Raw genomic sequence first — 27,626 nt, 5'->3', positions numbered from 1 at the left:
GCTGGCCATAAACACCGTGAGTAGTGACTTTTCCCTTGTCAGTGGTGTAAAATATGTAGTTGGATTGTTTCATGTAACTTAATTCTTCTCCCTCGCTGTGTTATGGCTTTGCTATGTGGGGATAAATGTGCTGGTTAAGTTCGTGAGACAGCTGATTAGCACTCTTGTCATTGACCGTAAAACAGTTACAGGAATCACCAACCCGTCGATCTTGGAAGCATTTTAAGTCGATCGAGTTTCCAAAATCAGAGAAAGAAAGTCTATTGTGTGTAGTAAATAGTGTCTAGGGGATGCGGAGGCGCGCGCGCGCTGTTACGATCACGTTATTTTTGCCGCAGGCAGCTTTGGGCTCATGCGGATGGGTCCAGTATAAACAAGGCTTAACGCTTTAACCAGCTCAGCCACAGTAACAGCTCATATTAGCCAGCTAAACTTTTACTTTTGAGACAATCAACTAATTACTATTATTATATTGCGTATTATTAAGACCCTTGATCCTCACCTGACTATGGCTTTGTAAACTTTATCCATGATGTGGTTTATAATGGACTGTGGTACAGAAACTTGGTTTACTCTGGCTATTCTCTGCCGTCTCAGACGACGATGTTTGTCCCGTTTTAGCCACCGTAGCTTCTTCGTAAGGGAGGGGTGAGCGGTGGGCTGAGCCCTTAGTGTAAACTCGCAACCGAACCGCTAGATGTCGCTAAAAGTCACACACTGCACCTTTAAGTACTAATCTTCTAGGAAGATGACATTATGCATATACATAAATTATATATTAATAAGTAGATACATAATATTTGACATAAATAACAAGGTTTAAGCAAATGTACTCACACTAGTCTAATATTAACATGTATAAATATAAATAAATAATAGCTTAACTTGTATTGAATCCATTTTTTAAAGAGCTCTGGTTTTCATTGTTTGTAAATATGATATTTGACATTTAGCTGCATAAAAGTCACACAATATGAATAGAAGCATTCACATCTGTCTGCAATGGCAATGAGTTAAAATAGCAGCTCATCAACACTCAGAAATGGCACATTTCAGTCCCAGAATGTCACTATTATCAAATAGAGAGATAATAATATCAAGAGAGTCGGACTTGCAACTCGCCTTTTTTATTATTGTTTGTAGTGGCTTCTCCTGTTGCAGCAACTTCCATTTTTCTTAGTGATACTTAGTGACGATTTTGTTCTCTTCGGCTTTATTCTCAAATGTTTAATGCGATATTCCTATTTAAGTTAAATTCGCAACTGTGGATGGAAACATGATATTCTACATTACATTCCAAGTGAAATCCCTATTCCCCAGATGGCTTGTTTCCGTTATTCAATGTTTTTGGGTTTTTTTGTCCACTTTATTATCTATCAGACATTACCAGAAATCTGACGTTTAGAAAAGTAATAGCACAGCTTTCCTCGACAAGCTGCATGATTCGAGCTATCATTCATCTCTTTAGCATAAACAGTGCAGGACAAGTTATCCAACACTAAAGTTAAATACCCATAGTTTGAGATATATTTAAAATCCTAATCCTGTAGTAAGAGCAATAGTGACTTTCCTTAGTGAGAACAACTAACAATATACAAACAGTGTTGCATTCTATAAACATAAACATATGAAAACACTGCTTAAGCCTGGTCTGCAATGTAGGCCTTTTTTTCCATCAGATCCCAGTCCAAGAATGCTCTTAACACAGTGTACAGACGCAAGAGGGATGGCCTTCAAAACCACAAGCCACCAGGCTACTTCAAAGTGTAAATGTGTCTTAAAATGGTGAGTTGCTCAGGCCGGCTTATGCTCCACTTTGAACAACTCAAACTAGAGTTCACTAATAAGATTCATTAGTCCTTCACTGTAACAATCTCAATCCAAGACCCACTGATAAAGACGTTCTCTAACAAAGTCCAACCAAACCCACTGAAGTGAACCTCACTCCTTATAAGTCCAGAAGCAGCCCCTTCTATGCTTCTAATTGTAGTGAGGGATGAAGTTAGTAATGGGAAACAGAGGGAGAAAAGACAGAGAAGGGAAGAAAATAAGAAGCTAAGAAACGCTGGAGCCTGGTCGTTTTGTGCCACCACCCTGGTGTGTATTTGGTCAGAAACACTATGGCAACAATTCATCTCAGACCACAGACCGTGAGGCCACCAATGACACGTGTCTCAGGCAGAGGTGCTCTATATATATCACACGGTCTCATGAGCAAACGTGCTATTAGACGGGGGTTCGCAGCAGCAGGATCTGGTAGGCGTACAGCGTGGCAGGGTTCAAGGGTGCCTTACAGACATCTGGTTGTCGTGACCAGCTGTGTGAATGAGTGACATTTTTGTGAACCAATCAGATGCATTGGAACTTATATGAAGTAAAACCAGAGAACAGTATTTATGGAATCCAAGAGGAAATAATGAGGTAACTTCTGTGTTTAGAAGAAAACATGTTTGAGCCTGTTTACTAGAATAGCACAGGGAAATTTCAATGCATGTCATCAAACCATAATTAGGCTCATTTTCATTTTCAAGCTGTGTCTGTGTATTAGGTGTATTTTCAAATTTTCTGAAGAAAATGTCGGTGGTTTCCTGATGCTAAGATATTGTAGGTGACATGTTCTGTGTGGTCGCTAGGGTGTTTTTGTAGTCTTATGTGTACTCCGTATAATTTATCACTCTGTAGAATTTACTGTAGATATCTCTCCTTTGAGTCTATGGAAATGTTTTTTAGGTTTTATCATCCACCTGGTATAAACAGTACAATTGCTTGGAAAAGTAAAAATAATAGTATAACTCATGTCCATAGCACAAACAACATTGGACCCCATTGACTTTTTAATGTATAGACCAAAAAACATGAAGGTGAGTAGATGACAGATTGTTCATTTTCAGGAGAACCATTCCTATAAGTATCAGCAATCCTTATGCCTTACGATGTTAAATAGACATGGCACCTTTGCATTTTCAGGCTACACATAGTGTTCCTTAGGCCCTGTTTACACTAGTGCATTTTCGTTTTAAAACGCATTACTTTTGCTACTGATACGTCTGCCGTCCACACTACTGCAGAGTCTTCAAACCTCGAAAACGGAGACTTTTGGAAACGCTGCTGACCCCGTTTTAGTTCGAAAACTCGGGTTGCGCTTCAGTGTAGAAGGACCAAAACTGAGACTTGACAAAACAAAGGCATGACTTCCCACATTCGCTCCCTGATTGGGTCTTCTGGATCTTTGTGTATCCTTCCCTGATTCGTCAAGCCCCTATCATATGACCATTATGCCACCGGAAAACTAAAAAAACAGACCAGCTTCCACAACCGTGTAAACAATAACATGGAGACGGAACTGCAAGCTTGGCTGACTTGCCATTGTGCAGTTAAACTCTGCATTTCTGCCTACATGCGCAAGAGGCAAGCTATTATAAGAGCAATCGGCAACTGTTTACACTTGTACGCACATGCCCGGTGTGACGTGTCATGTGACATGCGTTTTCAGTCGTTTAGTGTGGATGGAGATCTTTACTGAAACACAGTGGAAACGCCAGTATCGACAAGGATCATTTTTATTTTTAAAAGCCACGTTAAATGAAAACGCACTAGAGTGGGCATAGCCTTAGTCTTCCTTACAATCACAAATTACTTTCTTCTGATGTCTTTGCACACCTGCCATATTCCCTTCTTCTTGTGAATCTTCACACCTCCATTGAGGTTATAAAAGCAACCTTAGCCACAACAACTACATGTGTGGCAAAAGCTGCCGAGACTTGCTTCGTTTATATTTCCACATTCTAGACAACGTAAGGTGACCACTTGCCTTTCAGTCGAAATCGTTTACACTACCTATGTGCTGTCAAGAAAGATCTTTCTTCTCATTCAGGATGTTCTGTGAATTCAAACCAACATATTCTAGCTTCTTCTTTTGACATTTGTTGATAAAGGAAGACAAAACCCATAGCCAGAGCACACTATCTCTAGGCTACAGCTAAAAACACCATTACAAAAAGACAAGCTGTTGGTCAAAACAAAATATCTTGGCTTGCCATAGCATGTTTAAACTGAAGTTACACATGATATTCTGACAAATCACAAAGAGCTACAACCATAGGCGAGAATACACTTTAAAAAATAAAATATTCAATAAATTTAATTAAATTGAAAAATTTAACTAAGTCATTTTTTGCCAAAAATTATCAAAATTACCATATCAGGTTTTTTTTATTACAAATTTAATTTAATTTAGTAATGCCAACTTGATGAAATTCTTAAATGAAAGTAAGAAGGTCTAAGAATTCAAACTTAACTTGCACCCCCATGCAACATTTGCACTGAGTTTGCTTCTCTGATGGAACCAGTCTACTTCGATACACCTTTAAAATAGCAATATTATTACATAATTCCATTACATACATTTAATATAGTTTCCAATATGTGCCTTTTTACCAAACACTGCCTGTTGATATTTATTTACTTATAGATTTTGCTTTAAAAATAAAATCTGGACTTTGTATCATCAGGGCTGCATTAACATTTTTTGTTGGTTATAACCGATGCAAATGGATTACATAAGCTTCTGTTTTACAAATGTAACATAATTTAAGTTGTGACAAAATGTTCAACAACTGTGTTGTAGCTCTTAACTGAATTGAAACTAAAGTAAAGTGAGGACAGACGTTCGGACACACAGCTGTGGAAACATCAGAGTGTGAAACGACTGAGTCTCAAGTGCAGAGACACTCCATGCCACAGCTGCTCGGTGAGGGAGTGCAGGAATGAAATAAAACAGCTAATGAGTAAAGCAGCTGGTCTAACCTAGCCCGATAATTTGGCTTTGAAAAAAAAAAAAGATCTAAACCAGAGAAAAAGACTAGTGCAAACTTACCGCTCTTGGGGGGCGCTTCTTCCTGAAAGAAAGTCTCCTAATGAGACTCATAGTCAGAAGGCTTCTTCTCTTTGTCTGTGATTTTGGGTTCATTACTGCGACTGCATGTGTGGGTGATTGTGTGCACTGTTTCTGTGAATACCTGAAGATCTCCACCCAGGATCAGATGGCGACACAAAAAGTCTTGTTGGTACATGTTCAGTCGGCCCCCAACATATGACAGACTAACTGAATTATTCTATTATAGTCATCATAACTAACCTGTCACACACAATATAAACAGATACTTCCTCAAACTCTAACTGATCCGCTCTGTGATCAACATATTCCGTCTTCATTTTTGCATAGTTTTGTTTTTTGGTTTAGTGAGTTTTTTTTTTTTTTTTGGTTTAGTTCGTTTTCATCCTTTAAACAAAGAATGTCCCTTAAAATTAGTCAGTATTTCATTATTTGATCATTCATTTCAGTCCATTGTACTATTGACTAAAATATTTTTTTTAATTTATTAATTTTTTGTTTATGAAATTAAAATTAAGTGATAACGATTATCAAAATAATGAGACTCAATCATAATAAAAAAAAGATAAATATGAGTATTTTTCAAATAAGAAATATATCAAACATAAAAATGTTTCACTATAAATAAACAAAATATCTGAAATAAAGCATTAAAATTAAGTGTATAATCATAAGGCTGTTATTAATATTCGAACAATATGAAAACGTGAAAAACAAATATATTAAAAAAAACAATATCAATTAACAATGCATGTTTAAGAAAAAAAATGTAGAAATAATTCATTCAAATGCACCATGTATTTGTGAGAAATATCAATAGGGGTTTTCACACCAGAGGAACGCTTTCATAGTTCCTATAACTATGAGAACTGCAAGATTTTAGTTATAGAAATGCCTTTTAGGGGGACTAAATTAGCTCTTACTTCAGAGGTGGTTCTAACCCAGCACAATAGGAACTACCATTGATGTAAGTATACGTTGATTGGCCGCATGGAACACATGCCATACAATACACCATCATCGTGTAAACATACAGTTCACATACTTACTCTACAAACATGGAAAACAGCGATAGATGAACTGACGCCAAAGCCCTTCTCAACCTTTACGCAACGAAGTCGTTGACATTGTTGAATGCCCGTCTTGCATGACGTTGCTGACGGCCGGCTTACGTCACTTCACAGTTCATACTGCCGGTGAGAATTCAACCACGAAAATGAGCCTAGGGAAAAATGTAGTTCTCAGGGGACTGCCCTGGTGGCTTACTACACTGTGAGAAAGCCCCTATTCCCTTTTTTGCAAATTGTCTTCATTATCGTTGATTAAATCTTGATCAATAAACATTTCCATCAGCAGTCCTTTTGATGAAATACAGCATATTCAATATGATGTTTTATTAACAAAGTTCGGGAGGAGCACGTTCAGATAATTACCACGAGTGGAGAGCACTCTACAATCAATGATTTAAATGTATATATATAGACTCAGCAGTCTCACCTCATTTCATTAACAGTTTAGCAGCGTCCCTCCACCACCCCTTCTCCACTCTTCTAGTCCTAACCACTTTACATACGGGGGGAGTACTCTGGGTTCGGGTCGAACTCCGAACTCCGAGCTCGGAGCCCTCCCCCCGGACAGCACACCAAATACGCATTATACTTTACCCCCTCTAATTGTATGTAAGTGTGAACTTGTGAAATGTATTTCATATGTGATTATTTAAAGAAGTGCTTATGGATAAATTTAGGCTAGACATTTTTATTTCTCTTAGCACTGGGCTTGATGGGTGGGCCTTTACCAGACTGAAGCTGCCAGGGAAGGGTGATTATATTATATGCTATTTTTCTTTTTCATTTTGGTTTCAAACCAACTCTCAACTGTATTTGGGGATTCTGTGGTAGGAAAAAATAGATTTTGCCAGCTCTATATAGGCTGGGCTGGGGTGTAAGTTTCTGAGTGAGAATACACTGTGAGCTCATGAATGTGTGTATGCGGGTTGGGTGTGTATGTATGAGGGAGAGATAAAGAGGGCTGTAGATTTACAATATTAGTTATTAGTTTCCGCTTATTCTCAGTCAGTGGTTCCATATTAAGGAAGTATCCGTTCTGTTGGGTGAGCAGGCTTGATCTGACTTTATAAACTGGCCGATGAACACACTCCTACTTCAGCTGAAATTATTTTTAAGTTTAGTTTAAGCTGTGGCCCAGAGCAAATTCTATTCTGACTTGTAGACTCATTTTCAAGGAGGAAAAACAAATCTCTTCCGCTTATCTCTGGCAGACAACAAACTGCCTGAAAATAACATCAGAGACCTCAGAGAAGACTTCCTTTGAGCCCGACGGAGGAAAGGAAAGCCTGATAAGATGATTTGCTCAAAATGTGTCTACTTCAAGTGTTCATTATACTAGCTGCCAGTATTCATTGATTTATAAGTCCAGGAAATTTATAATAAAGAAAAAACGCTATGGTTTGCCATTCACCTAATCAAGCAGTCCCATCTCAATGAAAAAACATGATTACAGTGAAGAATGAAAATCAAAACCAGACGCAAAATGGAAACCACAAAATATTGTTTACCAAGGCCATGTATTCTGTTCCCAACCATAAAACGAACCACAGCAAAATTTTAACCGCTGACTTTGAATACATTGCCTGTGGAAGAACGTCCTTGTAATCATCAGGACAAAATGCAAAAATCACACTGGATCTTATGAGGAACAATGACTGGATCGTCTCCATGTGTAAATAATACCACATTCACTTAAGAGGTCACAACCGGAGGACTGAGTGTCGGAATGTTTGGCCTCTGGACAGAACATCCAACAAAACAAAGCACTGCAATACAGTACAGTATCTAACCTGAGATCTATAGTTACAGCATCCTTCTCCTTTTTATTGATGCTTTTATGCATCATCTACTATGGGCTGTGTGAAGGGTGTTAAAGTTTCTAAACCAGTTTTTGTAGGAACTGCTTTTGTGAATCAGTGAAAGTGAATCCTGTGTTACAGTCAGCTTTTGAGATAAATGTCATTTTACTATAAAAAATATCCTGCAAGTATTAGAACTCAAAACTTTCTTGTTAGTCCAAAAACAGCTTTTATTGAAACCAAGCTCAGAAAACGACTCGTTTAAGATTTTGTCACATTGTTACATCATAGGCGAGGAAAGATCGTCTCTGCAGAAGAAAATCAATGCCCACTTCTACATCATTGCCTCTTCAGCCCCGCTAACTGATTCGCGCATGTCATGTAAGAGTTAAATAAGAGACAAAAACAAACACAGGATTGCAAAAGCAACAAAACCATAGAGATGCCTCTGAAGATTACAAGACAAGTGTCAGGTTGCAGTTGTCTTTGCATTGCCATCCTTGTAATCCTAACATTAAGAAAGTGTGGATAAAGTCCCAGTCAGATCGCATCAGTAAGACACAATTTGTTTCTTTGTTTCTTTCAAATCTGAAAATATTTACACAGTGCAACATTTGCATCTGTGATTTGCACAGGATAAACATCTCTCCACTCCTTTGTTTAAGGGTAAGTCCTGGAGGAAAAGCATCCATCATCATCTAAGCTTAACCCATGACCCCACCCAAAAACACTTTCAAACGTTCTCTCCTTCCTCCCTCTCTTTGTACCGAACCAGCAGTCTTTCAAACTGAAACCTAACACTCATAATTATATGCGGGTAGATCTCTTTCCTGACAAATATAGTTCCCTGTGACCAAGTGTATACCCACCAACTGCTTTCGAAGCAATCGTGGAGCATTGGAAGGAGACAACCTGTTATATGGCAAGCATGGGAATAAAGGAAAGAGTTCAAGGAACATATGGAGGTTCTTCACTTAATTTTTTTTTTTTTTTGCTGCAAAGATCGGGTAGTGAGTGAATAAGTTCTTGATTTACATTACAGGTTTTTATATATATTAGTCATTTGGTCTCTGGGTTCATTAAAGCACTAAAAGTGCAAGACCAAAACCTAGTGAGCTGCCTATCTAGACAGCATTTTAAGAGGTTTCCATATTTAGGTATGCTGGCTTCTAAGATCAATTCAACTTAAATTTCAATTAAAATAAAAAAATATACATTTTTAAACAATATATTAATGTTGTTTGGGTTTTTTGCGGTCTTAAAGGGGAGCTATGTAGCTATGTATGAAGGCAACTTACTAGTTTTGAGTGGATATTAAAACTGTATAACTTTTAACCATGGTCAATGTCAGCAGAGGCAGCTCTAAGGTTACTTTTATACAGTGCTGATTTGAAAAGGTTAATAATGAGGGGTAATAAGCTGCTGTAAATTACTGCTAAATGGCTCAAACAGGAAAAACAGAGTTGAGCTAAAGAGAGAAAATTAGCCCCCTGGCTGCGTCCAAAACAAAAAAAGAAATGCAAGGCGAGCATAAGAAAATCTGTGTTCAACCCACATCAAACAAAACCAAACCAAACCTTTAACCAGAACCAGAGCAGAGCTTCTTTCATCTGAATAAGTCAATGTCTTAAAACAATTAGTCTCTAATGAGCAACAATGGTGCATGTCCATTTGAGCCAGACACTCCTCAAAAGCTTTCATGCGATTATTTATTGTGTTACACCCTGTCTACACGGGACACAATGCCACTATGGACATTCTCGGTGTAGACCGTGTTATTGTCAGATGCACCAGCTCGCGGGTGAAGGAGAAGTCTGTAGAGCAGCAGGTGGACACAGTGAATGCAGACGGAGGTGAGCAGGGTGCTGGCCTTGGTGTTCATTTCACACAGAATATAATCATTTTTTTCATGCACGTGCCTAAACACACTATTTATTCATCTGACCAGTGGTTCTCAACCAGGGGCTCACTAGGGGTCTCATTAAACTTCCAAAAGGTCCACAGGATGACTTTAATTAGTAAATAAATTGTTATTAATATATTAACAAACACAATCCAACTTGTAATGTCATGTCTTGTATATATAAACCAACTGTTTTTTATTTCTTCCCCTTCCACACAGGAAGGAGATTACAATAAAAAAAACACTTGACTTGATCTAAATTAAAATGCATTTTTATTTAATTTAAAACGGATTTCGCTATTCACATAGGATTAGAATGATTATTTAAACTTTATAGTTATAGTTATATTTATAGTTTTCATCCTTGGTGTGAAAGGCCCTTTTAAGCGAAATCAGGTCAAAGGAAACATTTCTGTTGGACAGAGGAATAATCACATAGCCTGTGGTTTTGGGTTACCAGACCTGGGAGCACAGGGAGGCCACGCATCTAGAGAAAGAAAACATCGCCCTTTAGCAGAACAGGTGGCCTCGGCTCAAAGAATCAGAAATGCAACTGTCAAACAACATGGAATATGACAAATACTGACAAATCATCCAAGAAGAATGAATACCAAGTGCAGACTTGTGTCAAAAGATAGGACATGTTTTCCCTTATCTGGGAGTACATCTATGAATGTTAAGTCATGATGGTGACCTCATGGATAATTGTTAGGCTATATCCAGTAAACACATAAAAATTAAAGAAAGAACAACAAGTAAAGCAATGGTATTTTACATAGGTATTACACAATGTGTTTTGCCAAGACAGCAAGGAGTGTGAAAGAGAATACACTTGGAGAAGTGTTGACAGACCGCTTAAGGCTATATTTGACATAGCAGTTTCAGTGTAGAAGACCAACCCAGAGGAACAAGAGGAAAGTTTGAGTCCAGCTGAGAAATCCTGCATTGATGTCATCTGTTTCAAGTGTGGTTTATTTAAAGTTTACCAAGTATAAAGATTTCATCAAACATTTCAGGGAGTTACTCCACATTGACCAAAACATTCCAATGCAAGACCACACGCACAAATTAAACACTTTGGCGAATGAATTTCTAACAAATATCTATTCTAAATATATATAGAACAATCCGTATGCATAAAGTCTTATCCAAAACAGATGCAGTGACTTCAGGAGGGAACTTACAGTAGAGCGAAGAGTCAATGTTGGCTCCATTCGTAAGTATTATTAGTCCTCAGGGCTCCTGTAGACACCCAGTGTAAATAAGCATGTCCATTCAGCCGCACGCTCTGTGAGTTCACAGGATGAAGCTGAAGTGAATGTGTCTATCTTCTGAGTTCCAGCTCTGTCCCTGCATTCAGACTGTCTGACTTTCCCTTCAGCGCTCTGTCCCTTTTCCCTCCTCCCATCTTCTTTCACTCTGCGCTTCAGAGTCAGACAGATTCCTCCTCCCACTAACTACGCTAGCAATAAATCCTCACACTCTCAGACCTACCGAAAACAACTGTGATGTCATGTTGATTTGAGAGAAAACTCAAAATGTTTAAGTTTATGATTTGAGGCATGTTGTCTTTTTCACTTGCATAACATTTTCTTAAGAGTTCTTATCACCAATAGGGAAAGCTTGGATAAAGTTTTGACAGCCAGGAATGTTCAAGGCGAGTTGTGTGGGTGTCAAAAGAGTCAGGTCAGTTTGAAATTAAGCAGGAATACAGTGAATTGAATTGAGTTACTAAGAGTAGAACTAGACACTCCTCTCTGAGATTCTCATTAGTTAATAGTGGGCTGCAGATAAAGTTTCTAAATTTGAACTTTCTCAACTTTTTTGTCACATTATGGAGCATCACTTTCGCAAACCTTTGCGATTCAATCAGCGGATTTGCAGCGGTCGCTGACACAACACTCTAAATTGTAAGTAAAGGCACTGCTCATGCAGAAGTCACTTTCAAACCAAGCAGCTTTCTGTTGGTCAATGTGGCAAATCCACGTGAACCCACTTCGAAATCTGCATGGGGAAATCTTTCACCCTCACGCGAAATTCCTAATTGCATGGATTCCTATTGAAATGAATGGATTTTAAACATTTACCAAAGAACAGCACATTTAAATGTATCTTAAAACTGGCACGCAACATGCTAAAATAAATTTCCTTGCATACATTTTTTTTTTGTTGTTGTTTAGAGTGTTGCGTCAGCTGCAAATCAAGAAAAAAATATTCTTAACATAAATTACCACATAGATTCACTCTTATATACTAGCTAACAATAGCACACACCACACTTTTTACAATATGTAATGTAATAATGAGTGCATTAATTGAGCAACAAAGTATGTTTTCACATACCCATCCTCAACGTAAGCACAAGCTTCAATCTTCAGAACAATGGTAACATCAGAACTAACATAAAAACTTCTAAATCCTCACATAACAGAACACAAATTTCCTCTTTCACATTTTCCCCAAAAACACATAAAATTACATAATTAGTCATTTCAACATTTACTATCCCAATCTACTCACACCCAAAGCAAGCTAGGAACTAGAAATCCACTGCTCATTTAAATGCAACACAAATTTATAAGTAAAGTAAACTTCTATTACACACATTTCAGTGGATTGAAAAAAAAATTAAGTTAGATTGTCTTTCAATGGCTTCTTTTAAATACTCTTTTTTTAAGGGGGGTTAGTCACAGCATCTACCAGCAGGGGCTAAAGAAACTTGGATGTCTCACACAAGGGGGTAGGGGGTAGGGGGTTTGGGGGGGGGGGGGGGGGGAGGGCAGTACAGTGCAGGACAGTGGCTCAGGAGCAGGATCGGACACCCCTGTCTCATATTGTAAAGACTCTGCAAAGATGCTCCTGTCTCACTTAAGAAAGGAAGGTTCAATTTTGGAACAATGGAACTATGATTTTCCAATCAGTCACTCATATAGGTGGAACTATAATCTTTAAGCCATTTATCTCATAATAGCTTTTTGGAGGAAGAGAAATTGCCATTTTCTGCAATATTGAAATTCTTCCATCATAGATATGATACAAACTTACAGATGTTGTAAATCGGCTGTAAATCCCAATTCCTTGGGAAATCAATCTATCAAGTGCTATAAAACTATCAACAGCAACAAAATACAATTGTGTTGCATTTGATAATAGTTTTTATGATAAAGTCCTAACTGGTACCATTTCATTGCCCATCCTCCAATGCTGCTCTATACTAAGTAGTGTGCAATACATTTAGCCTACATTTATGCATTTGGCAGATGCTTTGATCCAAAGCGACTTACATTGCATTTCAAGGTACACTTTTTTTTTTTTTACATTCTTATCAGTAGCTTGCTTTCCCTGGGAATGGAACCCATGACCTTGGCATTGCAAGCGCCAATGCTCTACAGTTTGAGCTACAGGAAAGCATTTAGCAATAGAGTTTCACATACTGTGCTACAACACAAATGCTTTGTTTGTGCAGGACTCTACAACACACTTTATCAGTCAATAGAGGCAGTGGCAGTATCTTATATGCTGTCGTGTACTGGAAGCAGCATCAAGACTAGAACTGCCAAAATACTCAAGACGCATGGCTCAGTCTTATGCCCGGTACACATTATAAGATTTTGGGCTGTCCCAGACGAAAGATGACCAATCGTGGTGATTTCTATGGTCGTTGCTCCTAAACGTTGGTCCTATGTTGTACAGTGAGAGAAGTTCAAAGACGGCCGTTGTCACACGACCAAAGATAGCCTATGATAATTTTCTGAGTGTCAGAAACTTAGCATGGTCATCTCGAAGTGTGTTTGCTGCTACGACCAACGTTTATTGACTAACCAATAAAAATGCAACATGAAACGGCGTATTGATCAACGCAACATGCTGCTAAAACTTAAAACTGTCAAGTGTCTGTCCTGTCTCGTATTGCACATGGGTCTCTTTGTTATGTTGGGCCATGTGCTCTTGTCATTGTTTGATCCCTCCCCCTCGTTACCTGATTAGTGTTTGAGTTCTTCCACCTGTTCCCTCTTGATTTGTTCCCTATTTAAGTCTCTTCTTGTTTGCTGTCTTGGTCGGATCTTTGTCTTATGTTACCCCTGTTCCTTGTGATGGTCTTCGTTTTCTTGGTCAGTGTTTGTCATTCTAGTTCAGTTCTGTTTTATGTTTCATTGATTATGTTTTCCCCCTTGTGGGTTTTTGCTTTGTGTTTTTGTTTTCATTTGTTAATAAATATCCTTTTACTGCACTTGAGTCCTCTTCTCAACTTTTTGTAAATTGTATCGTGACAAAAACTACTTACCTCAAGCTCCAGATTTGCAAAATTGGCATGCCAATTTGACTTCTTTTCCCTAGCCATGACCGCATCCATATTCTCCTCTTTCGCTTACTCCTCTTTTTTCAGTGCACATAAAAACCACAATTGCCAAAGTGCGATTCATCTTAATTTACTTGTTTACCACCAGCGCATGCTGATGACGTTTAATTCTTCTATACTAACTTGCGTCATAGCCTACGATTCAATAGGTGTCATCATCATACCGTCTACTACATACATTACCAAGTTTATTACATGTCAAACAGTGTGATTCGTATGATCTTATAGGATTGCCGAAATCCAATATAGGCATTAGTGCTAAGAGAAATGCTGTCTGAGCGGTGGACGCTGTACAAACTCCCATTTACTTCATAAAACAGACTTCCATGGTTTTCTAAAGTGTACTGTGGTGTACTTCCTCCTTTGCTGATATCAGGTACAGATCTGACTGAGAGTTGCATCAAACACTGAATTTGCATTCTGCTGAAGCAAAGCTACAATACATCAATGAGTGAAATTAGATTGAACAAGAGAAAAAAAATTAAACCGCAATTACATGGTCACTCTCAATGTTATGATATTTCGACTATGTAAAAGACACATTTTCTGACATTAAAAAACAGGAGTTTGTTGCAGCTCCTTTAGATTAGCACAAAACTGCTGATTACATTGCTGAAATGAACTGAATGGCCTTTCATTTAGATGTTATCTAGCAACAAAAAAACATGCTTAGACCAAGCATTTTCCAACCAAACAAGCCTCTCCGTTTCACATCCCCTCCCTCTAGCTCTTGTTCTCCTGGTGAGCACCAGAGTGACTAATGTTCTCATAACCACACTTTCCAGTCTGCCTGTCCACCAGAGGGGCATTAGGTCCGTGAAAAAGTCTGCCTCAAGTTCCAGGAAAAGCCAAAGGGAAATCCTACTCCTCTCAGATTCCACACTTGGAGAGGTGACAAACATATTCCAGCTTCAAACCTCAAGATATTTGCTAGTTAAAATTCACATGACTCCATTAGTGTGCACAAAATAATATTTAAAGGTATGAAATGTACTGATCAGTCTCAGTCTGCTGAGTACATTACTCAACCTCGCAACAGTTCCCCCAAAAACCAAAAATGGCCATCATTTGCTCACCCTTTTGTCATTCCAATCTGGTATGTTGTTATTTTCTACCAACAAATGAGAAAAACACCAAAAAGGCATCACAGAAGTAGCCTAGTTCATTTGACTTGTACCCTAGTAAAGTAAACAATTTTGGGGTTAGTAAGATAAAAAAAAAAAAAATTATTTTAATTAGCATTAAAGTAATGCTTTTATTCAACAAGGAAGCATGAAATTGATCAAAAGTGACAGTAAAGATATTTTATGATGTTAAACAATTATTTCAAATAAATGCCGTTCTGTTTAATTGTCTATTCATCAAAGACTTCTGACAAAAAATGGTTTTCACACAGAAACATTAAGCATATTTCGACATTGATAATAATAAGCAATGGTTCTTGAGCAGAAAATAAGCATATTAGAATGATTTCAGAAAGATCATGTGACACTGAAGACTGTAGAAATTATGCTGAAAATTCAGCTTTGCATCACAGGAATAAATTACATTTTAAATTATATTTAAACAGAAACCAGTTATTTTAAATTGTAATAATATTACCATTGTATTGTATTTTTGTTCAAGTAAATGGAGCATTGATGAGCATTTACTTCTTTCAAAGACATAACAAAAATCTTACCGACACCAAACTTTTGAACAGTATTTCCTCCTAGTTTTCTAAGGCGATATGATAGCTTTATTTGACAAACAGACTGAAATTTTGTTATTTTGATTTTTTTTGCTTTCAACTGTAGCCTTTAAATAAAATATTAAAATTAAGGTAGTGACAGATGGGAAAATGGGATCTTCCGTGAATAAGAAAATAAATGCACACAAAGCTACTGCATGACTTCAGAATCTTTAATTTGTTAACAATAATAATAATAATGTAGTGAGGGTTGAAGCTCAAAGTAATGTGTGATTTCAGCCTGCCCAGCTATTTAAAGGGTTCTTTACATTTGAGAGAGGATACTAATGGTACCATCACTGTCATGCAGTGTGCCACGTGTTTATAATAGTTTCATGGTTATCCTTGTCCATTGAAAACAGAAAAAACATGATTGTGCTTGAGAATAATGGAGCATTACAAAGGCTACTCTGTGTATTTAGAGAGATTTTTGCAGGAATTGAAAACAGGATTGGAACATAATACAGATGACTGACCTTCCTATGTACTGATAACAAAACAATTACCACCCGTATCTCTGTTTTCATGCATCAGCACTGCAGAAAATACAAAACTATGATTTTACAGTATGATGCGGGTGTCTAGCAAGGCATAAACAGCTATATCTTACCTCAAGGTCATTAAGTGAATGAGCCAGACTAAGTCGTTTAGCTGGACCTGTTGGTTTTCGAACAGAGGAGCGTCCCCTTGTGAGTGCCCAAAATAAAGATCCCTGAGAGGACAAACATTAACATTGTTAATTACAATTCAGACTTTCATTAAAGTGAAACGCAAATGTGAATAACATTAATAGGGCTGGGTTAAAAATATTGATTTCTTGATTTTAATCGATTCTCAATTCTCATTTTGAAGAAATGATATCGATTATTTTAAGTCTCATGAATAGATCTTTCAGTCTATGCTGTTTTCATTTGATGAATGATGAATTGATGAACAAAGCTTTGTAGCACCTCCCACCCAATGAATAATTTTAATAAGCTTTGTGTTTTGCTGTTTCTGATACGGAATTGATATGATATAAAGGTCTCATCTGTCAAATTCTGTCAATTTTATTACGAAATTCAAACAGTAAATACCATTTTGACATTTGGCAAGTTCAAGCGAAGCGGCAGCGCACGCTAACTGATAATCTCTTCTGCTTTACTACTAGATACAGCACAAATTAAACATGAATTAACATCAGAATTTATGCTGAAAGATACAGTACAACTTACTGAAATCTGCATTATATCTCATGTAATCGCTCAATCAGTTTTTCAAGTGACGAAAGACGGCAATAAAACAGCATTTCAATGACACGTCATTACATTTACCTTAGAAAAGCCATTCAAAACTCGCTAGAAAGAATGAACTCTAGAGAGAAACATTTTACTATGTACTGTACCTGATAAGCCCCAATTAATTGACAGTGAATCCAATTGAACTGAATTGAAATCAAATTGCAAGCTTGTGAATCGAAATCGAATCGAATCGTGAAATTTGTGTCAATGTCCAGCCCTAAACATTAATGTGTGTCTAACCATACAGTGGCATAAAATAAAATTAATTTACAATTGGTTAGAATGCTCTGTTTATCGTATTACTTAAAACTAATGTGTAGTCTAATAAAAAAAAAAAATCATAGACAACATTTAGGTTAACACCACTAAAAATTCTAAATGGCACCTCCAAAATTTTTAATATTTTTCATGTACTTTCACAAAATAAATGTAACATTGATTATATTACTGCAACACCACTGACATTAAAATTGATTTAAAAAAGTTTATTATGTAAATTATTAAATCAAATTTTTAACTTAATTTATATATTAATACTCGTGTGTTCCATCTAAAAATTTCCAACTAAAATTAAGGCTTTAAAATTAAATCGGAAGGATTAAACATGTCAGAGAGAGACAGATGACCCAGCAATAAATCATCTCAGTGAAAGGAAGGAAATAATTTTCCTCTGTTCCTTTACGTGGCTGACAAATTGTTGCTATAGGTGACTCCCGACATTGTTAATACAGCTAAAGCTGATCCATCCGGAGTAATCATATTGAACTGCACTAATCAACCCAATAGCTCCATCTGCTGTGCCTGTTACTTGCAGCACCATCTGTTCCTTGAACCATTGTATTAAGCCCTCTAACTTAGCATGGTGTCAATAAACCTGCCATAAGACTGACCGATGGGCAGACAGCAAAGATTGTCTAGTTTGATTCACCTAAGAGCTAGGGTCTACTTGAGAGAAGAAAAAATAGAAGAAAAGTAAAAAAAAACAATAGTGGGCAATCAGTAGAAAGATTATTACATTGTTGTATTGTAAAGTTATTTTAGTGCTTACAAGTATCACTATTATTATACTAAAAGGGATAGTTCACCCAACCATTACTTACTCACTGAGAGCTTTCTGTCCCTCCATTGACAGCTTCACAACTACCATTTTGACTCTTCAAAAAGTTCATGAAGAGATTTTAAAACTAATTCATATGAATTGAGCGGTTTAGTCCAAACTTTATGAAGAGACACGAACCCTTTATATGATGAAGAGATTGAATTTAGGCTCAGATTTCATTAAAAAGATCTTCATTTTTGTTTCGAAGGTTTGTAACAACATGAGGGTGAGTAATTAATAACAGAAGTTTCAATTTTGGGTGAACTAGCTTTAAGGTTAATGCTATTTTTAAGATTCATTCATACTTAAGGTTTATGCTACTTTTAAACGACCACCTATCAACGACCTAGAACACTTTAGCAAATCACACCTTATTTTTTATACAGTGTAATAATAATACAAATTTGAAGATAAAGTCATCAGAGATTTTCTTTCTGACCTTGTTTTCCACGTCCTTATGCTTGACTGCGCTACTGAAGAACCTTGTCGTCAGCTCAAGCTCTGGGGTGAAGTTCATTCTCTGAGGATGTTTGAGATCTTCAAGTGGTTTGTATCTGAGAGTTGGAATTTGTTCCATAGCAGGCGGCAGGAAGCTACCTTTACTTTTAGGCTCATCGCTGTCCCTATCCAACAAGCATTCAATGCTGTTAGGACGAGACTTCTGCCAGCGAGCTTTTAAGCCAATGGACGGTCTGCGTTGACTGGTTCTCTGTTTAGGTGGCAACTTGGATTGCATACTAAGAGGAAGAGGAGTAAAAGCTGAACCATCCACCCTGGCTGAGACACCTGATTGAGTCGCAGGTTGAGCAGCTCCTGTCAGCGGTTCAGACAAAAGACACAAGCACTCTGGTTTGAGGAGTGCGCTGTTCCTGTGCTGGGAATAATACGGTGGTGGATTGGGAATGTTTGGAGATGTGAAGCTCCAATGGGCAGTGAGACTGTCTCTATCCTCTGGAGAAGCAATTCCGATCCCACTGTCGCTGCCGCTGTTCCGTGGATTTTGTTGTCCTTCATCGGGATTTTCGCCGTCGAGTTTCAGTCTCAGTTTTTCAATATAATCTCCCATGTCAGTATAGAGGACGGACACGAAGTGTGAAATCGAGTGCGGAGTTTGAGGAAACTCCAAACAGCCTTGAGTGTCTGGATCAGGAGTGCAGGGAATCCCAAAGTGCCTCATGATACTTTGGTGCTCCTTATGATTGTAAAGCTCTGGATCTATGAAAAAGACATGGCATAATGTCTTTAGGGTGCTCGTCTGTGTCCCAACGTCAATATTTTTGGTCGAATCAACCGAAACAAGGCCAAAGAACCTGCTGTCTTCTGTGCAAATTATGCAAAGTGCCAGGTTCTCCGCTGGGTAAGATGCCAGAACGACGTCTCGGTCATCACAAAGTTGAATGCAGTTGCATTTCACCCTCATCATGACCAATGAATGGGTCTTCTGCTCAATACCAATCTGACTGATGCATTCACGAATGGCTTGCACTGCCTCCTCCTCAGATTGTGATGTTTCTAGCTCCAGTTCCATGGAGTTGATGTATCCCACAATCATTGAAACGTTTAGGATGCTGGAATCAAATGCAAAGTCATTCTGACTCTGAAGGTCTGAAAACACAGAATCCTCGCTCACGACTCGAGATGTGTCATCCTGTGAGAGACTATCAGTGTGGCTTTTGGATCTATGCTGCTGTAACCAATAAGACATATCTGGTTCAGATAAAGGTCTTTGTTTTTTCTGCATGTCTTGATGGGCGTTGCCCTGATCGGAAATCTCAAAAACGGTGTCAAAACTTCCAACTGACTGAAGCATTGGCTCCCTCATGTCCATGCTGTTGAGATTATCAGGGAAGGGGTCCTTTTTTCCAGGATTGAGCCATGGCAGTTTACTCTTACTCTGACAACCCAGCTCCTCGTCGCTGGAGCAGGAGGCCATGGGCGGCCTGTCAACAGATGTGACCAGCAAACACAGTGACCGTGATGACGTACCGATTAGCTTCACCACAACTTCATGTGATGCCTCAGACACATCTGTATCATTCACACGCAAGATGCGGTCCCCAGGTCGCAGTCCGACACTGTATGCCGGACTTCCTTTTATTATTCCTTGCAGAATACATGGTGCTTGGCCGGCAATTGTAAATCCGTAGCCAGCTCTGCCACGCTCCATCTCCACCCTGCGAACCGCCGGGCTGGTGGGGCGGTCCATAGGTCTCATTGTCGACTCAGCTGGCTTCAGAACTCTCATTTCGGTGATGGAATTCACAATATTAGCACTTTGTACAGGTATCAGTTTCGTTCAGATACAATTCCAACCATGAAAAATCATCTTGGTGCACTGCTAAGGGTCAGACCTGAGGGAAGTAATGTGACTGAGGTTAGGAGACTTGTCAATGAAAAGTCATTTGAAACACAATATATATGTACAACATTATATGTACAACTATTTTTTACACATCTGTCTAATTGTATTTCTATTATTTGGAGTGTAAACTGTAAAACCTTTGATATTTCTGTCATACCATATAAAATGTATTACATACACACACACACACACACACATATATATATATATATATATATATATATATATATATATATATATATATATATGTGTGTGTGTGTGTGTGTTGGTATTCAATTATTTTAAACAATTATCTTTTTCAAATTTGATCATGATTTTTTCAACTCGTATAAATTGAGACTGCATGTGTGTGTACCTATACATGTTTTTTATTTATAATCATTTACAAATATTTTTTAAATATGTAGTATTATATTTTATTATATAAAACATAATAGTTTATAAATATTTGTACAAATTGTTTTTCTTTTTTTTATATCTGTCACACAACGCAGGAATTCAGTGAACACATTTTTTTAAGGTGATTAAAAATATGACTAGTGATATATTATGAACTATTAAGTCGCTTTAATCGTATATTTTCAAATATTTGACTGAATCTGATAGTCACAGATAAAAGCGTAAGTTAACGAACTTGATTATAAACAGCTCTCGGATGTAACTTAACATGCCAAACACTTTTCATTCACGGTAAGGGTAAACAAACCTGCGTTACAAGCCTACCTCTTTCCCTTTAACGTTTACATATCTGTTAAAAACAAATGTTTACACCCGGCTTACCTGTTTTTAACACCAATGTTTTTCTTCGTTTATCTCGGAACTCCGTTCGCGCGACGGACTTAAACCACTGCCATTCACTATTGTTGGGAATACAAAGCGTCATTCTCTTGTCGCTATGGCACCGTAACGTTTGCAAAATTATATCAGCTCTCTCATTGGTCAACAGTCACGTCAATCATGTTTGATATTCAAATGTATACGGCGCTCTCATTGGCAGTTCGAAAACCCATGCAGTGTTTGCTTTAGTGTTTGCGGTCTACTAGTATATACTTCTTATAATGGTGCTTGTCAGTAAGTGCACTTAATCCGATTATTTTGACGGTAGGAATTAACGTATATATATTCAATAGCACAAATTGACATAAGTATTAAAAACAGCGTTATTGCATGTAAACTATGGCAAGATTACAAACGGCGATCTCAAAGTTGCATTCAGGCGATGAAATCTTCCTGATCTAATTTACAGTCATTTGACATAAAGACGCGTAAAATACAACTTTCAGCTGCAGTGCATTTTTTTAAATGTTAGTTTCTTCTATTCATGGTACCACACCCAAGCCACTGAACTAACGCCTTTCCTCTTATCAACAGGGACCTTTTATGAACGCCTGACAGGTCAATTCATCACAGACGAAGAAGAGAGGTGTTGTTGAAATTTATATTTGTTCTCCGTTTGCATTACGTAATGTTACATGCCCAATTTGGAGCACAGCAGAAAGGATTATCTATCCTGTCTTCACATTAAGAAGATGAATTAAAGAGCATGTGGTGGTGCATTAACCATTATAATGTTTGGGTGCCAGTCAGGTTCAATCTGGCCACTTTTAGGAGTGTATAAGATAAAGCGACAAACAAGGACATCCAAGATGATTAAAAAATTAGGTTTAAAAAAAACGTTTATTTAAAATTAAAGGCGTAATTTCCTTTACGCAATCTTTGAATGGTCGGACCACCTAGACATTTTTGACATCTCACAAAAAATCCTAAATGTATTTAAGTCATTTTATGTGAATAGCATTTTTTTTTTTTTTGTAGGCTATATTTTAACAGATCTAAACTAAATATTAGTGTCATGTTTTTGTCCCATATGCAAATAAACTGCTACCAAAACAGATGCATTCAGTAAATTGTGCTAAGCTGTAAAAGTGTATGGTAACATCAATCTTTAATAGTACAAACTAAGCCTTCATTTTGAATCAGTGAGTAATTTATTACTTCATTTTCATTTGAGGGTGAACTATCACTTTAAAAGAGGTCTGAAATCCTTTAGATTGACATTACATTGTGTGTCATTTCTGGCTGATATAGTAGCCTGGAATCTGAGATTCTCAGCAACTAATACAGCAATTTAGAAATCAAATGAACCAGATTTTAATAAACAAAACATTTAATCATATGCAGTGCTCGAACTGGGCCAGTCCACACTGGTACCTTCTATATTTTAATCTTTAGCATACCTTTTTGCGTACCACCACTTCTTACATGTTTGCCGGTACTTTGCCACTCAGAGTCAAAGCGTCAGTGTCTGGGTGATTATTGTAGAAATTTCAAATGTGATAATTATTTGCATATGCCAGCCACAGTGGCATAGCCAATAGCCTATACAGCAGCCTATAGGGCGCTGAGGGGCACCGCCCACGCATGCAGCTTTCAGAGCTTTTCAGCTTTCTTCTCATTTTTTGTTGTTAATTTAAAGCGGTTACTATGTTTGATTGTTTGATTTCACCTAGGGCTCCAAATAAGACAGAACCGCTACTGCCAGCCGTTGCACAAGAGAGTACCTGCATATGTACCTGCATAACATAACAATCAACTTTAATCTTTTGAGGCATGAAGAAATACATTTTGAGTCAGATAGTTTGAATAAGGTGTGGATAAACAGTAATTTCTTCACAAATTTGCTTGTGTAGGTTACATCTGTCAACATTTTTGAATAACATATTCATTGTAGAAGACTTAACAGCACTTAAACAGGTCTAAAATGTACCGCTAACTAGTTGGTTATAGCTTTTATATTTAGCATAGCATCGCCTCCTCTGCAAAGACAAAAAAAAAGGTCCTTATTGCGTATCTGAGGTCCTGTCACTCAGGCGTGGGTGTTCCTAAACTCTTTGAGACTGGTGGGTTGGGCCAGGAAGGGGCAGACTGAGCAGGAATCATCTTCTCCAAGAGGTTCATCATTCGCTCCTGAAGCTGGAGGCTCTGCACCTGCAGGAAGTTTTGCTGATGCATAACTCGGCGAACTTCGTGACATGCCTCCTCAACGGCATGGCTTATCCTGCGTTGTTCCTGCAGCATTGCATCCATGACACGCAGCTTCTTTCGGCGCAGTGACACATTTGACAGCCTCCGCCTCTTACGTGGTTGTGACCTGAAGATGGACAGCCATGCAGTTATAGTTCCATGATTATGATTCTGAAATGAATCTGTGATCTGATCAAACATGTTACCTTGTTTCAAAAGAACTTCCAGAGTTGTCTGTTAGGACTTCATCCTCATCGTTGATGTCTCTCTCCTCTGAGGAACCAGTGTACTCTGGTAGAAACCCACTTGGCGGAGCTGATGGGGGCACAGAAGACTCGATTTGAGAGGTGGAGGGGGCAGACGTCGAGAGGCTTGGTGGGCTCATATGGGCATGCTCTGGTACCTTTGACAAGATCCTCTCAATGGATTTGTAGTACGGCCAATCAGGTATAGCATTCCCACCATTTGCTGTGTACTTCAGCTTCCTGTTTGAAAAGAATGTTAAACCATTGTTTTGCACAGTAGGCTACTTAAAATCAAACAAAAGTTGCGATAGTCTTTTCTTCCCTATTGTGACATAGATAGCCAAGTAAAACGGCTTCTTGAACAGGACAAAATGTATGACGGAACTTGATCTTGTCCATCGGGAATTAATTTGATGATTGAAAGGTTGTTTGCTATTGCTTTGATCACATGGCGAGCTTCTGTCCTGATTTCGCGCTAGTAAACGCCATCAGAGAAGAGATGTTATAATAATTAATTATGATAAATACTGCAATATTCCATTAAAAAAAAAGTTTATTTTGGTTTCATGGTGACTTTAAAGGCACAATATGTAGGATTTTTTTTATTAAATATCCAAAAACCACTAAAACAATGTTGTATATTTTGTTGACTTGTATACTTATATTATCCCAAATGTTTCCTACAATATTTAAATCCAGAGAAATCACATTTTTTAACCAGTGTAACGGCCCATGTCAATATGTCGCCTGTCAATGATGTCATATCCGCCCTACCCTCGATATCTGGGTTTTACTTCCTTAAAAACCATGGAAACATCAAGACTTTAATATATTACAGGCTGTTTGGAGACCTTTATCGACAGAAAACTAATAATTTTTATAGCTCAAAACAGTTAGTCTTATTGTTTAAATCTCTTGTTTTCTTAATTGAATGCAAGATGTTTCTGCCTCTACAAACATTATTAGACAACACTATTTTATCACGTGGCTAACATTTGTAGTAACAGTAATCCATTATTTTCTTCACCATACAATATATTTTAAAATGAATTGCATGCCCTTTAGCTACACAAGTTATCCAGCTTTTATTAATATGTATGTTCTAATAGGCTATCGTTCGAGCTTACTGCAGTGTGCAGCAAGTGTCTCATAACAGCCACCAAGCAAACACACAGTAACTTCATACCACAGGAACGTTGATAAAACTTGAATACATTTGCTCATCCATGAACATGATTTCTGCCTGAATCCCATCAGATTGTTTTGTGGAGGTGAAGACAACAACTCCCATGATTCACTCATTCTCCACACTCATTCACAGTGTCATCAAGCTACGGTTTTGTTATTATTTTGAATAAGCGACCTCTAGCTATGAAACTTACATAGCCTACTATACCATTAAGCTACTTCATGTTGTCTTAAAAAGTGTATTAGCTTAAGATAAATAATCAGAAACAGTAAGTCAGTTATTACTACAATATTCTGGACTAAACTTGGATGTTTGGATAAAGATATAGGCCAAGATAGTAACTTTTGGTGGGAATTTTTGTAGGCTATTGGTTAAACTTAACCATTTTAAAAGCCGTATAATGCCTTTTTAAACACTTACCCATAGTTGTTTAGTGTTCTACTACAATAGTTGAATTCTGTATAAAATAGCCAGTAATGAAGCTCGAATAACTGTCAAAAGTCATTACTATTCCTAACTTTTAATAAGCTGAATAAAATATAAATTAACAGCGTCATATTTTACATCTCTCTAATCGAATTGAGGCTGCAACATAAACCACACAAATAAAATAAAATATGTAGGCCTATAATCTTATTGTCACTCTTTTGGATAATCTATTATAATTGCGAAAATATTGTAGCCTATATTTGGCCAAATATATGGCAGTGCACAACTGCACGTAAAATAATGTACTCACCACTACATTTGTAGGATTTGTAGTCGCAATAAAGTGATTTTAGTTTGATTCACGTTGTTTTTTAATTGTCTCTAGACTAGAGGAGTGTTTAGTTCTACGTTCTTTGTTGCTATTTGAATTCAATATGTAGATCGTGACATGTCAAACTGGTACGCTATTTTGTTTTTGTCCTATAAATGCTTTCCCAATAATTATACTTGGTTTCTAGAAACGGAAATTCCTTTGCTTGTGGTGTAATGTTCGTCATCACCACAGTCCTCTTCTGTTCGTTTGTAGCCCGATTTTTTTTGGTTTGCGTAGACGAGTGATTGAACGCTAGGTAGTGCGCATGCGTCGAACGCGTGCAACCAACTCGTCACTGGCGTTCACTTTGAAAGACTTGCGGAGACTGAGCGAAACGGAACACTTTACCTGGACATTTATAAAAAAAAAATTTACAACTCAGCTTACTGAGTTGTAAGAGTAGACACTTGTGTAGTGATAAACAGATTATTGAAAATTATTTTTTAAAAGTCTTTTAAGGTCTTTTTAAAAGATAGATAGATAGATGGACAGAGAGTGTATTTACTTGCCTGAATTGGAAAGTCATGTTGGTAATCTTCATCTTAATCTCCTCCCTGTGTCGCTGTTCGCCAGTTAATTCATAAAGTTGCTTAGCCATTGTCTCGTAGATCTTAGCATTGCGCTTAGCCTTCTTTAGCTCTGCCACATACTCTTCCCAAATGTACACAAGAGCTTTCATCTCGGAATCCGTCCAGTTACGAGCCCTCCTGTGCTTCTCGCTCGAGCCCGGCACAGTGTAACTAAAGCAGAGGTCCTCGGAGGCCATTTTATGAACAGATTAGATATCTTTCGTTCAGCTTTAGGATTTAAGCTTGGTTCTCTCTCAGTGCAGTCTGTTTTCCAGGCCTTACTTGGCTTTCTCAAGCATGTGCTTGTGTGTGCTAGAGACAGGCCTTTGCTGCCCTTCCCCCCATGCTTAGTTAAGAGGCCTCAAAATGGACCTCGAGGGCTGGAGCAATCGCTTTAAAAGCTTTTAAAAAGGGAAGTTCGTCAGCATGATGTCAAGTTACCCTGGCAACAGTCGGCTAAGGCCCTCCTCTTCTAGACAAACCCTTCCCCTTCTCCTCTACTCTTTTGTCTCTGTCACTGCAGCAAAAAGCTTTTAGCTGAAAGCCAACAAAAGTGGGTCGGGCAGGCAGAAAATCTGCATGTGAAATACGACTCCTCTGGGACTGGAAAACGGCAGAGTGTGCTGTTGCCAAGGCAACCGCTCTATCCCCAGACCACTTAGTCTGAGCATTTATGAGCTTAAAAGCTTTTAATAGAGAAGAAGCTCGACTAATGTTGCAGAGAAAGTGCATTTGCACCTAATATAATGCCTTTAAAACTACAGGATAATTGATGTATTGAAACAAATATGATGTTGTTTACGTGTCAATCACGAAAGCAAGCGATCAGACTGATTTGGCTTTAAACTTTGTCACAGGGCTCTAAAAAGGTTTTGGAAACATGCACATAAATATTGCATGCTTGTTACTGCATGAAACTAGTTTAGGTTAAAGTAATTACTCCTCTGGCCCTGTGCCCATTTTACCACAGTACATTTGCCCCCAAACACTTCCCCCTTTCCGACCCCTTGAGTGTGTCAGATTATGTCCTCTATCACAGACAACAGGGGGTCTCGGACAGGACATTGGGGGTTTTGGTTTTGGGGGGATGGCGGTATCTTGTGCATTCTTTGACAGATTACCAGCTGAAATGACACACGGTGCATGTGCTTCTTTATGGCTAACTCAGTGTTAACCACATTATGGGCTTCGCCCATCTGTCTAGACGCATCACCTTCACATTCAACTTCACTCTGTTTTGAGACATTCCTGACTGAGTACAGATCTACAATAAGGCCTAGGCAAGCTCGACTTCATAATCA

General features: G+C 37.9%; 2 protein-coding genes across 4 annotated transcripts in view; both read right to left on the bottom strand.

Annotated features, from left to right (window-relative positions):
* The window catches only part of rgs12a (regulator of G protein signaling 12a), a 36,727-nt gene extending 15,335 nt beyond the window's left edge, over positions 1-21,392 (bottom strand). For both annotated transcript variants that reach the window (XM_077227779.1, XM_077227780.1), the window contains exons 1-3: positions 21,277-21,392; positions 18,574-20,485; positions 16,366-16,467 (exon numbers count right to left, since the gene is read on the bottom strand). In XM_077227779.1, the coding sequence (XP_077083894.1) occupies positions 16,366-16,467; positions 18,574-20,379 (1,908 nt within the window). In that variant the 5' untranslated portion in view covers positions 20,380-20,485; positions 21,277-21,392. The remainder of the gene's footprint in view (positions 1-16,365; positions 16,468-18,573; positions 20,486-21,276) is intronic.
* Positions 21,393-22,154: 762 nt separating this feature from the next.
* Positions 22,155-26,880, bottom strand: msantd1 (Myb/SANT-like DNA-binding domain containing 1). Of its 2 annotated transcripts, none has more exons than XM_077227790.1 (3): positions 26,266-26,880; positions 23,727-24,005; positions 22,155-23,647 (listed from the first exon to the last, which is right to left on the bottom strand). In XM_077227790.1, exons 1-3 carry the CDS (start codon positions 26,520-26,522, stop codon positions 23,359-23,361), a joined length of 825 nt encoding a protein of 274 aa, XP_077083905.1. In that variant the 5' UTR covers positions 26,523-26,880; the 3' UTR covers positions 22,155-23,358. The 2 variants fall into 2 exon arrangements, with proteins under 2 accessions (XP_077083905.1, XP_077083904.1); XM_077227789.1 differs by having other exon boundaries at positions 23,727-24,001; positions 26,262-26,655.
* Between the last annotated feature and the right edge of the window lie 746 nt (positions 26,881-27,626).

The sequence above is a fragment of the Siphateles boraxobius genome, unplaced genomic scaffold, assembly GCF_051911475.1.
Source record: "Siphateles boraxobius isolate OS27281-9 unplaced genomic scaffold, OSU_SipBor_1 130, whole genome shotgun sequence".
Lineage (NCBI taxonomy): Eukaryota > Metazoa > Chordata > Actinopteri > Cypriniformes > Leuciscidae > Siphateles > Siphateles boraxobius.
The sequence above is the reverse complement of the archived record's forward strand: the minus strand, read 5'-3'. Positions and strand labels throughout refer to the sequence as shown.